Genomic DNA, 15320 nt, shown 5'->3' with positions numbered 1-15320 from the left:
ATTAGAAATGGTAATATAAGCACTGAATCTTAAGTTAAAGAACCAAACCCCTATCTTGAGTTAGTTCCCTATTTTTCATACTCACCATATACAAACAATGCACGCAGCTTTTCAGTTCTCACAGGCAGTTTTCAAGCCTGTTAAATATGAAAATTCTCATTTGTGAACACAGTTCTTTCTGTGCTTTTTCTACTATTTATGCCTGCAGGCTGGATAGAATGCAGTCATTCTCTTCTGTTGGCAGAAAAATGACTGTTCAACATCTGTATTTCATTTTGTGCTGAGTCAATCCCTATTTACTTTTTGTGCTGTCAGGTGGCTGTAATGCCTATTACTGTAAGGATGTCCTAAAAACTAGCAGGAAAAGGATATAGTCCTAGTGTTTGGTGTGGTATAATAGGCCATTCCAAGCTAAACTAAGGCCCCGAGCAGCTGGCTCTTAGATATTCCTTCCACTTTATACTTTTCTTGCAGGAATAAAAGTTGCCATCCGTAGTAACAGTCTTAACTAATTTCCAAGACTGGAAGTGCTAATAATATTTTAATTAAAATATGAGTAAAAGAGGATTTCTTACTGGAGCAGGTGGGTGATCAAAGGAGGCTGTGATCTCATGGAGAACCCACACCTGTGGCAAGCTCCTGGCAGGATCTATGGCCTCATGGAGAGAAGAGTCCATCCTGGAGCAGGTTTGCTGGCAGAACTTGAGACCCTGTGAAGGACCCATGCTGGAGCAGCCAATTGTTGACAGACTGCACCCTGTAGAAGGAAGGGATCCACACTGGAGCAGTTCGTTGAGAACTGAAGCCCTTGGGAAGGACCCACCTTGGAGAAGTTCATGAAGGACATTATGCTGGAGTAAGGCAAGAGTGTGAGGGAGGAGTCCTCCTGCTGAGGGGGCAGAAGGGGCAGAGACACATCATGGTCACAGCCCCCATTTCCCTGCATTGCTAGGGGGAGGGAGGTAGAGAAAGTTGGAATGAAGCCCATAAAAGGAGGGATGGGGGAAAAGATGGTTTAAGATTCAGTTTCTCAATATTCTACTCTGATTTGTTTGATGTCAAATCAATTTCCCCAGCACAAGTCTCTTTTGGCCCTGACAGTAATTGAAGCATTACTGCCTTGTCCTGATCTCAACACACAAGCCTTTCATTGTATTTCTCTCCTCTGTCCAGCTGCAGAGGGCAGTGATAGAGTGAGTTTGGTGGACAGCTGGCATACAGCCAGAAGTCAACCCATCACAGTAATTTTTTAAAATAAAATAGAAGACTCTTACAACCATTATAGCTCTTTTTGGCTTGGATAGGGATGAGAGGAAATGTGGGGTTTATAGCCAATAAAAAGGAGCAAAACCAACTTGCTAGAGTATCTTTAGCAAGTCTCAGTCTGAGGTATTAAAATGCTACAATGTATCAATTCAGAGTTCTTAGTTTTCAACCCAACAGCAACGATGTTTTATGTACCTTACCTCACCTTCACCACGAATTTGCTCATGTTATGTATGTCTTTGGAGCATCTTTAAATCCTTAGTCGATGCCTGTTTATTTTTGCAGTAAAGCAGCAGACTGTGGAGATTTCCAGAAGCTTGAAAAGCCCTTGCTGTTAGCAAATGACTGTGTTACAGAAACTGGTTGGAGAAACTTCTTTAGAACATTTAATAATGTGTCTGCTTTAAAAGAACTGGACATTATCCCTATGTTCACACAACAGATCAAAGACAGTGTATCAGCACTGATGGCTTTTCATGATGATGTTTCTCAATTGTCTGGTCTTGTGACAATTGACAGTGGGTTTGGTTCCTTGATGCAGAGAACCTTAAAATGTTTGGAATGATGAAGCAGCATCCCTAGCATAGAGTTTAAAATTACCTTGGCAGAGAGTCTTGCCCCTTTCACAAATTTTTAAAGACTACAAAAAGTTTGAAAGTGTTAGAGTTTGTTTTGTTTTCTGTTTTCCTCCTATTATTGATTATAGACCTCCATGCAAATGAGCACATTGTCCTGGTTCCAGCCAGGACAGGGTTAATTTCTGCACTAGGCAGGAGGTGGTATGACCAGGACCTGGAGGTTATTCTGTACCCCCTCACAAGAGGTCCCTTCCAGGTCTGGTAGTGTGGAAGAGGGAGCAGTTGGGTGTGGTCTGAGGATCTTGTGAGCAGTGGTGTACAACTTGTTCACCTTTCTTGTAGATCTGTCATTAGCACTGTTGCTGTTACTGAGTCTTATTTAATTGCTGTTTCCAGTAAATTGTTCTTACCTCAACCCATGATCCCTACCTTTTGTGCCTCTCCCAGGAGAGGGAGGGGGGAGTGGGCAAATGGCCATGGTTTGGAGCGTTTCAGTGGGAACACTAAATTGGGGAATATCATCTCTAAACATTGACACACATCCTGTAAAGTTTTTACCAGGTTGCAACATGCCAGCCTCTTCTACAGCAGGGTTAGGTTAATGTAAAAACATCAAGGAATAAAGCACTGCCTCGAAGTTACCCTAAAAACCTGACTTGCTTTGCAAATATTGTTACAGATTGTACCTAAGTTTTCAGAAGAAAAATGTCAAATTTTGCTTATAGCTTATTTAAAATAAATTATTTCTATTCAGTTGTTTTGATTGCAATTAAATGTTGCATGAATCACTTGTGAAATAAAAATCATAAAACTCTTTGCAGTCAGGACTGCACTAAAATTATTTTAGGCTAGATTTTGCTAGTGTTAAAAACTGATAAAGGCCACTTTTTGTAATATAATGTCAGGTTCCAACACAGGATTAGGTGATTGCAGCAAAGGGCAGTTGTGCCTCTTCAGCAATGAACAGTTGCTGAATAGATGATCTGGAAGCTTTGCATCACTGCACTCAATCTTAACTTACTTCAGCTAGGCAATTAAAAAAATGCCTTCAAAGTAGCTTAGCTTAGCTAAGTTATGATTTTAAGTCTTTCTCTTTTTGTCCAATTTGTGGGAAAACTGATTCTGCAACACTTGACCACAGTAGGAAAAGAAAGTGATCTCAGTAACGCTGAGGTCTGTATTTCCCTGAAAATCAAATCACTGTTATTAGTTAAAGTACTGCCTAGTTTTGTGGCTACAGCCTCTACTCTACAAGAGTAGAATCGTAGAATAGAATTCAGCCCTACATTATAGGGGCTGAACCCTAAGTTCATACTTACCATTACCTTTCCACAGTCTGCTTTTTCTAATTTACTTTTAGCACTGGTACTCAGAAAAAGGCAACACAGCAAGACTTTCTGATCTATTTCAGCCATTCATGCAAGTGACAGATCCCTATAGAAGCTAAAAATAGAACCACCCCAAAACAAACTACTCCCCGAAATTCAAAGTTTGAAAAGTAGATCTTTATTAACAAGCATTTGAAACAACAAATTAGCTTTTCTGAACAAAGCCAGCATATTCATTATTCCACTCAGAGCCGTAAGATACCTCTTTTTCTATGAGAGTATACTGTTTTCCCGGCCATTGCCACTGGTGGCCACTGTAACACACTGTTGCCATAGCTCTCTCCTAAAAGAGTACACCATAATCAATGGTTCTGATGGCGTCGTTCAGACTAAATGTCTGAGGAATTCAAGAGGTGTTAAGATGAGAGAGAAATGAAATCTATCACATGGGATCAAAAAGATTAAATCTATCATGTAGCAAGAAGACTTAAAATTGTCTCAGGGAAGTAAAAAATACTTTGCTGCTGCAGTCCTTTCTAACCTCATTTGACTAGAGGTCTGAAAGAAATAGCTCCTTTCAATGTACACTTACTTACTAGTCTAAAGTTATTTCTTTAGTCATTAACAGAGGCAGCTCAACGTTAAGAAAATGTTATGATCAATCCCCTTGACAGAACTCTGTTCTTCACCATCAACCATCAGTGGGTGATATAGCGATACACCTCTCAGTGGGAAGACTGGTACCTGGCTTTAAAAAGGGAAGAAAATTAGTATAAAAGAGCCTTTTGTTTCTAAATACACAAAGAATTACTCAACTGCACAGAAATTACGTGTTGTTAAGGAAAATCAGAAAACAAGTCCCTAAGAGAATATAGTTCTGTTTATGAGGAACGGAACAATACACTGGAGAATTCTGAAAAAAAAACCATTTCAAATAAAGCGTGGGAACTGAAGTAATGAGAACAGAACTGCTTAACAACATAAAACTGGAATCTTGATCTTGTCCTGAAAACAAAGGTTAGCTACACATTTACTGACTATTTAAGGAAACAGATGAAAAAACTGTATTTCACTTACAACCTTTTGTTTCCACAATAGCCTATGACTAACTACTAGTAATTCAAATAAGCTGCAGTGTCATTCCTGATGTAGAGAGCTGCTGTAGTTAAAACTCTCATCAGAGCAACAAACACTTTCCTGCATGCTAGCCAAGAAAACACGATTCCACAGCTGCTAAGCAAAGAAGGGACCAACAGTGGCAGAAGCAGTCTTTGTAGAGAGCTGAAAGAGTGGATAGAGGTCCTAAAGCTCACAGATTTTTGAAGAGACTTCAAAATTACTATATCTTTGTTTACCACCAAGTTGAGATACTTACAATCCTTCAGAACAATGATGGATATTCAGTTATTTTGCATGCGTTTGCCTCTCCAGTGCTTCCATTCGACTTTGTTTTAAACCCTACAAGACACAATTTAGGAAAATTTTGGTTTTCCTAACATGGAAATAAAAACTTTAGTTGAAGAACAAAAACATTTCTGAACAATCTTTTTCAGTCCTTCACAAATTAAGAAATGTCTGTGGAAAGCAGAAGGAGGAGATTAAAAAGGACAGAAGCCAAACTATGTCTTCTTTATAATCACTTGCTCTACAAAATAATTTCAAATATATATTTCTTGTTCAGCTTAAAGTAAATTAAAGCAACCCACAATTACCCATAATCTGAAATAAGAAATTCCAAAATTAGTCTTTTGAACATATCCAATGGCATCAAATTCTCACTTTCCAGCTTCCTCAATGTAATTCATTACGTCATTTTCTTTATTTGCAGGAGTACAGAGGAAAATATGAATCAGTAATACAAGTCATACATTTTCCCTACTATGCTGACAGCTTCTGCTGGACCTTCACAATTAAATGAAACAATTACGGATAAATAGTCTCTGCAAAAATGCCAGATCTGACCTTAAATGTGACACTACTAGTCACACTCAAAGAAAATACATTGAAGACTACAGAATAATAAACATATCTCCTCCACCTGTCTACAAAACCAGAACTGGTTGTTTAAGAAAGGCTATAAAAAAGTGGCTATAAAAGTTGCTGATGGAACCCCTCCAGCTGAACAAATTACTAAAACAACATCTACTATATATATATGCTGGCTCATATGACTCCTACTCAACCACAACAACACTTACATAATACAAAACACCCCGAAATGTAGCAATTAAAAATTAGTGTAAGAGACCTAAAATAGTCCTATCTAACTCCTTGCTGCAAACAGCAGCAGCAACAGGAATGCAGAATCTATGCAGACACTTCAAAACAAAAGTGGCACGTACCAGGTAATATCCCGTGTGATAACCACTCATGTACCAGGCTATCAACATGCTCCCCAGTGCTTCGTCATCCTCAGCAGAGTCTGGCGTCATAGGTGGTGGAGGAGGAATCAACTAAGGAATCACAGAGGAAATGTCTGGGTTTCAACAGGGTGTATCCCTGGTTAGAGAACAACCAACTCTAAAGACTAAAACACAAAACTGAAAAATAGGAACCAATCCTCGATGCATTCTCTGAAAAGGAGTCAAATCAGATGATGTTTTCTAAATACATGCAATTTTCAAAGCGTGGGAGAAACAGGATTCCTGTAGCTTGTACACAAAATGTTATTATGGGAAATATTAGCTGCTTCAGTGAAATACTGTTGATTTAAGGTGTAGTTTCTTCAAGTAATTGTCTCCTTGATATTGTTGCCAACAGCTTCACTGTCACAGAAACGAGTGCAAATCAGAGTTTGTGCATTAGATTTTTGCAATATTTGTAACTGAATGTGTTAATAAGTGAAAAACACAGACTCTAACAATTGTGTTTCGAAAAAACAGGCAGTGAGCACATTCAGTGAGAAAACCTGAGATCATCAACACTCATCTCCAACACCTTTCTTTCTTCCTCATTCTCCCATCACTCACCGGTGGTCCTGCCGGGAAGGGTGGTGGCCAGCAAGATAAAAATGATGGTGGTGTCTTGAATTTTGATCCAGGCTACATGGAAATAAAATAGAGCAGTAAAAATTAAAAGGAATATGAGGTATTAGGATTTTAATTATGTGAATTATACCTTAAATTTAAAACAACACAGCCCAGCAACTTAATGAAAATACACCCAGTAGCTATTTCTGTGGCATATTCCATGACTTGAAAAGTACAGCTCACATTACACACGTCACTGCTGAAACAGGGTTCTAGTTAATATAAGCATTTTTAAAAAGTTTATCCTCAATGAAGTCAGTGGTTGCACTGTCACAGGAAGAAACATATCTAATATGCACACATGCAAATAGATAATTTCTCTGCTCCTGTGTGGCTGAGTGCCTAAGCTGACTAAATTCCATTACACTGCTGAATGCCTTTAAAAAGAACTTAGATACAAATCTATTGATATCAACAAAAAAAATACAATAAAACCTTATAAAGAAATCTTGCACAAACAGTAATACTCAGAAAACATAATGCTAAGTTCAACTATTACTCAGACTCCTAAACAGGCAAAATTAAGTGTGTATCAACACCCCATCCCTCATAATTCAGCAGAGAAGCTACAGCTGAAAGGTTCTGTGACATGGGGACATCACTTTCGATGCCTTCAGTGTCCTGTATAGTGACACATACCAATTAGCTACAGAAAGCGGAATTCTAAAATACCAACAGGACTATCACAGTTCAGGGAATAACATCCTTGTTCGATATCACAAAGCAATTGTGAAGCTAATGTTAGCTAGGCAGGAGAAGGCTTTCCTCACTAGACAGCAGCACTCCAAACGTGCATTATTACAAGCAAACCAGCAGATTCTAACATGCATATCTGTACATCAATTCTCAAAATGCTGTCCACTGAATTCCAGACAATGGTAAGTATCAGTCAATTGTCTCAGGATTCACAACAACACCAGGTTTACAGTAGTATATGAATTATTTCAGGTAAGTTTGAGCTTACCCTTCCCAGGCCTGGGACTGGTGGTGGTGTGGGAAATCGTATGTTTTGAGGGGAAAATCTTGCTTTTGTGCAGTTGTTTTTGTTTCGAGGTGACTGGGAAGATTTTTCACTTTCATCTGTTGAATATGGAGTCTCATTTTCATTCTAGAAGACCAAGACATTTTTATGAAATGCACTACACAGGAGTTTACAGAAAACAATTTTAGTGTGAAAAAGCTTGGAACACATCCTTCACATCCATTCACATCCTTCCCTCTCTCTAGCACTCCCAGTTCTACTCAGGAATGATTTTATGATATCACAATTTTATCTGCTCACCCTTTTAGCTATGTTATCTTTCACTGGTGAATTTCCTGTTGTCCCCTCCCTTTCTTCCATGCTGAGTTCAGGTAGTAAAGAGATGCTTTCATTCCTTCCATCAGCTTCTGTCTGTTTACAATAGAATCGTGTATTGCTTCTCACTCTGAGCCCCAGCAGTACTACCAGACATACTAAGAGAAGTTGGCTGTCCCACTTTCCTTTAAAGAAGAATGAAAAATTGTCCCTCACCTCCCCAGAATTCCCTGTCCCATTTACTGTTTCATGGCTGGCTGCAGGGAGTAGATCAGACAGGTTCTGCTCCTCCTGATTTCCGTATCCGGTATAAGTAACAACACACGTGCCTCTCTTCTGGTTGATGGAGGCAATAGTTGCTGGGTACAAATTACCATCCTCAGACCAAACAGCATTGCAGCTGTCACCAACTTTCCACTGCAACAGAAGCAAGAGAAGTGTGTCAATACCTACATCAACAATCAAACAGAAGGAGCCTTTTTCTAAGCTACATTTTGTCCCAGTCACAAGAAAGATGATTTCCATCTCCTGTGTTTTTTTTAATTTAGCGAAATTGCTCAAGGTAATGTATAAATAAGGTTTATGATGTTATAACCACCCACCCATCCCCCGAAAAAGTTACTCCCAAGATGAAGAAGCTACTTCTGAGTACTGCAGACAAGTAAAACATGCAGTACATGCACAACTGGTATTTACAGGCGAAGTGACCTGTTTCGAGGAGGCTGTGTTGCTCTTCTTCCTATTTCTGTTCTTTTTATGGTTTTTTCTCTTTATCACCAGGCGCTGCTCCTGCTTGTCTGAAGGCTCCGAGCACTCCCCATTCTTTAAGGCATTCTTTGGGAAAAGAAACGAGAAAAACAATAAACGTCAATCCAGCGGCCTCAGCCGCAGGGGGCAGCCAGGCCGCGCCGACCCCTTACCTTGAAGGAGGCCACCGCCTTGTCGTACGCCTTGATGAGGGCCGTGTCGTCCCACATGTCCGAGTCGTCGCTCTGCGGAAGCCACGACGCGTTATCGCCGACCCCAGACCCAGACCCAGACCCAGGTCCTGGCCCTGGCCCTGGCCCCGACCCCGGGACCCGTCCCGCTCCCACCTGGGCCCCAGCCCCGCTCCCTCCCCGCTCCCCCTTGGGCCCCGTTCCCGCTCCCGCCCCGCTCCCACCTGGGCCCCAGCCCCGCTCCCTCCCCGCTCTCACATGGGCCCCGTTCCCGTTCCCGCCCCGCTCCCCCCTGGACCCCGTTCCCGTTCCCGTTCCCGCCCCGCACCCCTGGACCCCGGCCCCGTTTCCGCCCCGCTCGCACCTGGCCCGTCCCGCGCCGGAACAGCACCGCGTCCGCCATGGCGGCGCTCACGCCGCGCACGCGCGTTCCGGCCCCGCCCCGCTGCCCGGGAAGGGCGCCCGGAACGCCCCGCGACAAGCGTTGGAGCTGGAAGGGACGGAGCCCAGCGATAACGAGCAGAGGAATCGCTGGGCCCCTCAGTACAACACAGACAGGGAGCTGTCGGAGAGCCCAGCGAGGGGCCACAGAGATAATCAGCCGGCTGGAGTGTCTCTCTTATGATGAGACACTGCAGGAGCTGCGCCTGTTCCGTCCAAAGAGACGACTGCGAGGGGATCTCATCGATACATATTAGAATCTCAAAGATGAGTGTCCAGAGGATGGTGCCAGACCCTTTTCAGTGGTGCCGTGTCAGGACAAGGAGTAATGGCCATAAATCAAAACACACGAAGTTCCAGCTCAACATGAGCACTGGAATAGGCTGTCCAGGGAGATCGAAGAGCCTCCCTCGCTGGAGACATTCAAAATCTACCTCGACAGGTTCCTGTTACCTGTTCTGGGTGACTCTGCTTTGGCATGGGGGTTGGACTGGATGGTCTCGAGTTCCCTTGCAGTCCTAGCAATTCTGTAATTATGTAAATTTGCTTAATTTCTCACCAGCTGCAGGTACTATGCTGCCAGAACCAGGGACCTTTTCCTTTCAGCTCTCCTCAACCTGTGCCAGGGGCCCATTAACAACAAACAAATGCACTTACATAGGATAAAGCTTATACAAGCAAAGGCCTCAAAGCTGTCTTTAGAGATTGAAAAGTTCATGAAGATCACATTTAGCAGGAGTAGCTTGGTGTGCAGCTGCAGGGGAGCTCTGGGTGGCTACAGGGCTGGGCAAGGGGCCAGAACTGTAGAGGCAGCTGTGGCCCAACCAGGTGACCAGACATAGACACAGCAGGAGCTGAGGACTCCCAGACTTCCCCCACCTCAGACTGTGAGGGCATAAAAGCTCAGGGTTTGTCTTGAGGTTTCCACCTCAGAGGCACCAGTTTAAGGTGATGTTATTTAGTTATTGTACCAAGGTTAGATTGTATTAATGATTGGGGTATCAGAGTCTGCTGTGGGAATCTTGGGATTGAGCCAGTACAGAAACCTGGTCTGTGTGTGTAGGGGGTGTGTAGCTGTGCAGTGGCTTTGGTCCCCACTCAGATGGTGCATAAGTGGCTGACAGAGTGGCTCCTGGATGCTCAGACAGGGAAGTTTGCCCACAGTTTTCCCTCGGTCAGTACACAACACACTCAAGCATGTCTGTGAAGCAAGGGCTGAGTTTTCTCACACTAACTTTTATTTCTGAGGGAGGTTTAAGCAGTAGTTTCAAATCACTTTGGTGGTCCAGCAATTTCAAGGTTTGCTTATGTTGCAACTCACTAACCTCAAGCCTGCAGCTATTCTAAAGTTAGTATAAGCACCAGTTGTGTCAGTTTTCTACACCAACAAAGTCTGCAACCCAACAGGTATCTTTGCCTCTAGTCCAGACTTACACTGCATGGGATGCTGCTTATATGCATTTCTTATAAACTTTATTTATACTTTATATTACACTCGCATATGTGTACTGCATTTCTCTACAATACTATCCATTCCTTGTGTTCTTGGTAACTTCTTCAAAAATAACTGATTATCAAACATAACCATTTCAGGTTAGACAGTATTTCATGCAACATTTTATTGTAAAAATATTTTAAGATGGGATTTACAGTTCAGATCTCTGTAAGGTTAAGCACATTCTGAATGAAGCTGTACTTTCAAGAATTGCAGCAACCAAACCTGGTCTGACTGTAAATTCAGAAATTTTGTTACTGGAACCATTCAGTAAAACTAACAAATGCAGCAAAAGCTGGAGTAAAGCTACTGCTTGGTATTTTTATTCATAAACATGCATAAGAGTGTAGTCAGTTTAGAAACAGCACTCCAGACAACTAAGCCTATGATAACCAGAAAATACTCTACACTAATGCTACTTGAACAACTCTGCACAATAATCATTTAATGGCTGGACATTTTTATGAACGGTCTTTGATCTTCCGGGCCCTTTTCCTTCATCAGCACGTGCCATGTTATCCATAGAGGCAGCTCATTTTGCTCCTGCCTGCAGAGACTTCCTTTCATTAGCTGCTTTTTGCTTTTGCTGCATGATTTCAGAGTCTCTGTGAAGAAAAAGAGTTGGATATCAGATACTAACTCACAGTTTTTCTATAGAATTTCCTCCAGCTTATTTTTGCCTTTTAGTAACCCCCACTCCAAGAAGAGAAAAATATTAGTATAAAATTCCTGTTAGCCAGAAGCATATTATTACCCTGTGTTTTTTCAGTGCATGCATTATCCCATGAGGCAGACAAGTTACTTGATTAGTAGACCTTATATAATTCTTTCAGTTTTAGAAGCAAAGGACACAATAGATCAAACATCCTCAAGAGAGCATTACACAATCTCTTCCTATTTGTACTAGGCAAAAAGCTGCTCAAAATAAACAAAAGCAAAACTTTATCCATGGTTTATGCTCTAGCATGTGGTTAGAGCATGAATCAAAGCAAGGTACTTAAGTGTCGTTTCAGCCAAGACATTGGATTCTTTCTGACCCATTTTCCTCTCCTTTTCTGCCCAACCATTTCACTCTACTTCACTAGATGTTACCTCTGTTTTCTCTGAGAGGCAGACAAGCTGTCCTCTTTCCTTTTGCCTTTGTGGATCTCCTGAGTTTTCTTCAGGTTCTTTTGGCGGGCAAGTTCACGCTGGTTCCCACCTGTAATATAATATACAATTGAACAGTTACTACTCCTTTTTTTCTCCACACCCCTTGCCTGTGTAGAAGTCTATTATAAAGGTGATGCAGTTTGGCGCAGTCTGTGGAGCTGGTGTGGCCACATCTTCCATCAGTGACCCCCTCCACAGCACAATGGGAGAAATCAAAGCCTGTTAGTTCTCACATTCATAATTCTATAGGTCATGTCCAAGAGTTATCAAAATTCACTCCAACATTCCTTAGAGAAACAAAATGCTGTTTGCCATAAAAGACTGAAGGAAGACCACCCCACTAGCCTGGGGAAAATTGTGTCAGTACCTCATTCAAAGAAGAATCATCCTCTCCATCTCAGATTCCAGTATCCGATATAGTTTATAAATTAATTCTAGACTGAAAGAACAGCATTAAAATTAATTACACTGAAATACTATTTTAGAGGTGACCTCAAAAGACTTTTTTATTTGAAATCAAGTGCAGTACTTTTAAGTCTGACCTTAGCAACTGATTAGCATTACTTTCAACAAAAGCAAGCAGAATAACATTATTTGTGCATGTATGTGTATATATAGACACACATATATGTGTATATAGACACATTACATATCAAGACACAAAACCACATCACTGCCAGTATAGAGGACACCTTTTAATGGAAGCAGTGTAGGACTAGGTTACTTTTAAACAGCAACCTGCTGATATGATCCATAGCTTTGTACTCATCCCATTTCTGAGAAGACAAAGCTACCTGCCATGTCAACAAGTAGCTAAGAGCAACCCTCCAGAAGCAGGGGTTTTGTACATCCTTCACAACAGCATGTGTACTGACTGGGAAGAGGTGCCAGAAGCCCAAGTGAAAGCAGCCTGCTATGATTGCTGCTCCTGCCTTGGAAGATATGCTCCACCTGTGACAGCACATCAAGTACCACCTTTCGAAAAAGAAAAGAACTGCTCATCCTTATTATCCTGTCCCCAGCTGTTTGTTCAGGAACTGAAGTATAACAGTTCTCTATCTCTGGCAGTACTAGTGTTGATTAGAACTTGATGACTCATGGGCAGATGACACATTCCAGGCTATAAATGGTTCGCGAGTTTTGTGGTGCTCAGGAGTGACGTCATACGAACAATTCAGCATCAACAAAAGAGCTCTTCTGTGGTGCTTTAAAAAGAACGAAGTATCTTCTTTCATCATGTGGAGAGGGGAAGTCAAAACCTACTGCTGTAGCCAGAATTCAGATAGTAATCACCCTCCACCCTTAACCTCAGGCACTTCCTTCCTTTTCAAGCACACACTGTGCATGGTCTCTGTGGAGTTTTTCCATATACACAGTAAGGTTGCAGAGACTTAGGAACCAAACACAGTGGCATCACTGAAAAGTCTGGCTGTCACTTCTGCCCAGCAAAGCAGAGCAGGTAGAAAAGCTGGGCAATACAATACAGAATGCATTCAAAGCATAGAAGACCAAATTGAACTACTTGAAAAGAAACTTACTTATACCGCACCTGCTTTCAATAAAACATTTCTAAGGACTATTTGGCCCCATTACTCCACCCGGGATGCTGAATGACTAACCCTATCTTCAAGGGAGCCAGTGCTGTTTTCTACATTCTGTAATATCAACCTAAATTTTCAATGAAATTATCCCAACAGAAGACAATTCAGCTTCCTCTAACGTGAAATGCAAGCACAAACTGCCCTGTAAAGATTACTACACCCTTCTTGTTTATATCTATGCTTAAGCATCCCCATCCTTGCCTGCCCGCGCAAGACATATGCCTTAATCCAACCTGTTCTTACTCTCCCAACTCCAGGCAAAAAAATACCGATGGAAGCCCTAAACGTGCCACTTCCTCATGTTCAAAACCTCTTCTGTGCGCAAACTGTGCACCATTCAGGTTTTCAGCTGCATTTCCAGCAGTGCAGAGGCTTCAAAACTGTGGAATTTCAAGCGTGAATGTGAAAGCAGAGCCTCAAACCTGCGTATTTTTAAGGGTGAACGTGAAAGCACAACCTTAGTTAAACACAAGCAGTTTCCGTACTGCCAAGCACAATACGCAGAGGGCACAGGAGCAACTCCAGCCACCGGGGCAGCGGGAGCATCCTGGGCTTGGTTCACCATTCTCCGCCATTTTAGAGCGGGTCTGCCACATTGCTGCTGAACACGGTGATGCTTTACCAAGTCCCGCTGCCCTTCCAACGACAGCCTTAACAACCACAACTTAAGCAGTGCAGTATTAAGTATTCGGCACTGATATAAAAGCCCTTTATCTCCAATCTGGGCGGCAGCTGGTACCAAAGCCGAGCTCATCGCCACTCCTGTCCCTCCCTCCCGCGCCCTAGCACAGCTATGCCAGGAGGCGGGGGAGGTGCATTCGCTTCCAGCTTTGGACAGCGGCAGGGCATGGGAAGAAACCTCAGCTCCAGCGCCCCACGCACTCGCCACAGCCGGGAATTCGCCCCGGGTATGCCAAGACCGCAGAAGCCCCGACGCGGCAGCGGTACCACACCGCGGCGGACCCGCAGCCGGGCTGCCCTCGGTGTCGCGCCCAGGTCCGGAGCACAAAAGGGCAGCTGCCAAGCACTACCACGCCTTCCGTCCCCCGGGTGAGCCCCCCCCCTCCACTCACGGGTCATGGCGAGAGGCTGAGGCCGCGCAACGCCGCCCTCCTCCCCCGCTCCGCTCCCGTCTGCGGGGCCGCGCGCCGCCGCAGGGCCCTATGAAGCCTCGCTGGCTGCTGACGTCACAGCGGCGCCGGGGCTCGGTCCAATCAGCGGGCTGCGCGCCACGGCCCCGCCCGGCAGGACTCAGGGGCCATCGCGGCGGGGCCTCCCGAGCCTGGGGGCGTGAGGTTTGACGAACTAGTCATCGCGGGCGAAGTGGGCGTCTGGCTTGAGGGGTGGAGTGCCCTCGGCGCCGCCGGGGCGTTACAGGCCGTTCCGGTGCCGCCATTGCGCCGCACGGCCCTTCCCTCCCTCCCTTCCGCTCGTGCTCTCTGGCGCCGCCGGCGCACGGTGATGACGTCTCGGGGCGCGCCGGGGCGCGAGGGGCCGGTGCTCGCGGGACTCCCGGGCCGTCCCCGCGCGCCGCTGACGCCGCTCCCGCGCGGGCGGCGCGCGCCGCTCCCGCTCCGCCGCCATGTTCCGGCGCGCGCGGCTCGCGGTGCGGCCCAACGTGCGGGCCCCGGGCAGGGCCGGCACCGCCACCGGCACCGCCCCCAGCACCGACACCGACACCGGCACCGGCGGGACGGACACGCAGCCGCCGGACACGCAGCCGCCGGAGCCCCTGCCCTCGAGCTCCCCGCCGGCCGACAGAGCCGGGACCGCCGCGGCGGAGGCGCGTCGGGCCGAGAGGTGAGTCCCGCCCGGTGAGGCCATGCCTGGGCCCGCGAGGCCCCGGGAGCGGGCCGAGCCGGCACAGGTGCGGAACCGGGACCGCGCCGGAGGCCGAGGCGGCAGTGGGGGCTCTGCGTGGGGCTGGTTGCGGTGCGCGGTCCGTTCGGTGCTTAGAGCCGCCCCCGGCCTGCACCTTCTGAACGACCCGGCGGGCCAGGCCCCGTGACGGCGCGTACGGGGCCGTCGAACGGCGTGTTGTGGGTGTTTGGCGCGTTCGCATCTTAAGCAGAACCTCAGCTGCGGTGTCGCAGCAGGTTCTTGAAATAATATTGAAGGGGCTGCCCAGGGAGGTGGTGGAGCCACAGCCCCTGGAGGTGTTCAGGGAAAGACTGAACGTGGCTCTTGGTGCTACT

The 15320-nt window shown here is 45.1% G+C and overlaps 3 protein-coding genes across 9 annotated transcripts in view; 1 reads left to right on the top strand and 2 right to left on the bottom strand.

The window, feature by feature from the left end:
* Positions 1–3334: 3334 nt before the first annotated feature.
* On the bottom strand, positions 3335–8865 carry LOC139684406 (survival of motor neuron protein-like). 4 transcript variants are annotated; one of them, XM_071580335.1, is made up of 10 exons: positions 8801–8865; positions 8419–8490; positions 8207–8332; positions 7715–7915; positions 7484–7594; positions 7166–7309; positions 6142–6213; positions 5515–5625; positions 4548–4630; positions 3335–3920 (listed from the first exon to the last, which is right to left on the bottom strand). In XM_071580335.1, exons 1-9 carry the CDS (start codon positions 8837–8839, stop codon positions 4577–4579), a joined length of 930 nt encoding a protein of 309 aa, XP_071436436.1. In that variant the 5' UTR covers positions 8840–8865; the 3' UTR covers positions 3335–3920; positions 4548–4576. The 4 variants fall into 4 exon arrangements, with proteins under 4 accessions (XP_071436436.1, XP_071436437.1, XP_071436438.1 ...); XM_071580336.1 differs by having other exon boundaries at positions 7742–7915; XM_071580337.1 differs by lacking the exon at positions 7484–7594.
* A 1611-nt stretch (positions 8866–10476) lies between these two features.
* On the bottom strand, positions 10477–14305 carry LOC139685120 (small EDRK-rich factor 1-like). Its single transcript, XM_071581744.1, has 3 exons — positions 14199–14305; positions 11465–11573; positions 10477–10977 (listed from the first exon to the last, which is right to left on the bottom strand). The coding sequence occupies exons 1-3, from the start codon at positions 14203–14205 to the stop codon at positions 10905–10907; spliced, it is 189 nt and encodes a 62-aa protein (XP_071437845.1). The 5' UTR covers positions 14206–14305; the 3' UTR covers positions 10477–10904.
* Positions 14306–14611: 306 nt separating this feature from the next.
* The window catches only part of BDP1 (BDP1 general transcription factor IIIB subunit), a 55291-nt gene continuing 54582 nt past the window's right edge, over positions 14612–15320 (top strand). For all 4 annotated transcript variants that reach the window (XM_071581742.1, XM_071581741.1, XM_071581743.1 and 1 more), the window contains exon 1: positions 14612–14925. In XM_071581742.1, coding sequence (XP_071437843.1) covers positions 14708–14925 — 218 coding nt within the window. In that variant the 5' untranslated portion in view covers positions 14612–14707. The remainder of the gene's footprint in view (positions 14926–15320) is intronic.

The sequence above is a fragment of the Pithys albifrons genome, chromosome Z (genome assembly GCF_047495875.1).
Source record: "Pithys albifrons albifrons isolate INPA30051 chromosome Z, PitAlb_v1, whole genome shotgun sequence".
In the NCBI taxonomy this organism is placed as follows: domain Eukaryota; kingdom Metazoa; phylum Chordata; class Aves; order Passeriformes; family Thamnophilidae; genus Pithys; species Pithys albifrons.
Note: the sequence above shows the minus strand (reverse complement) of the source record. Positions and strands in the feature narration are given on the sequence as shown.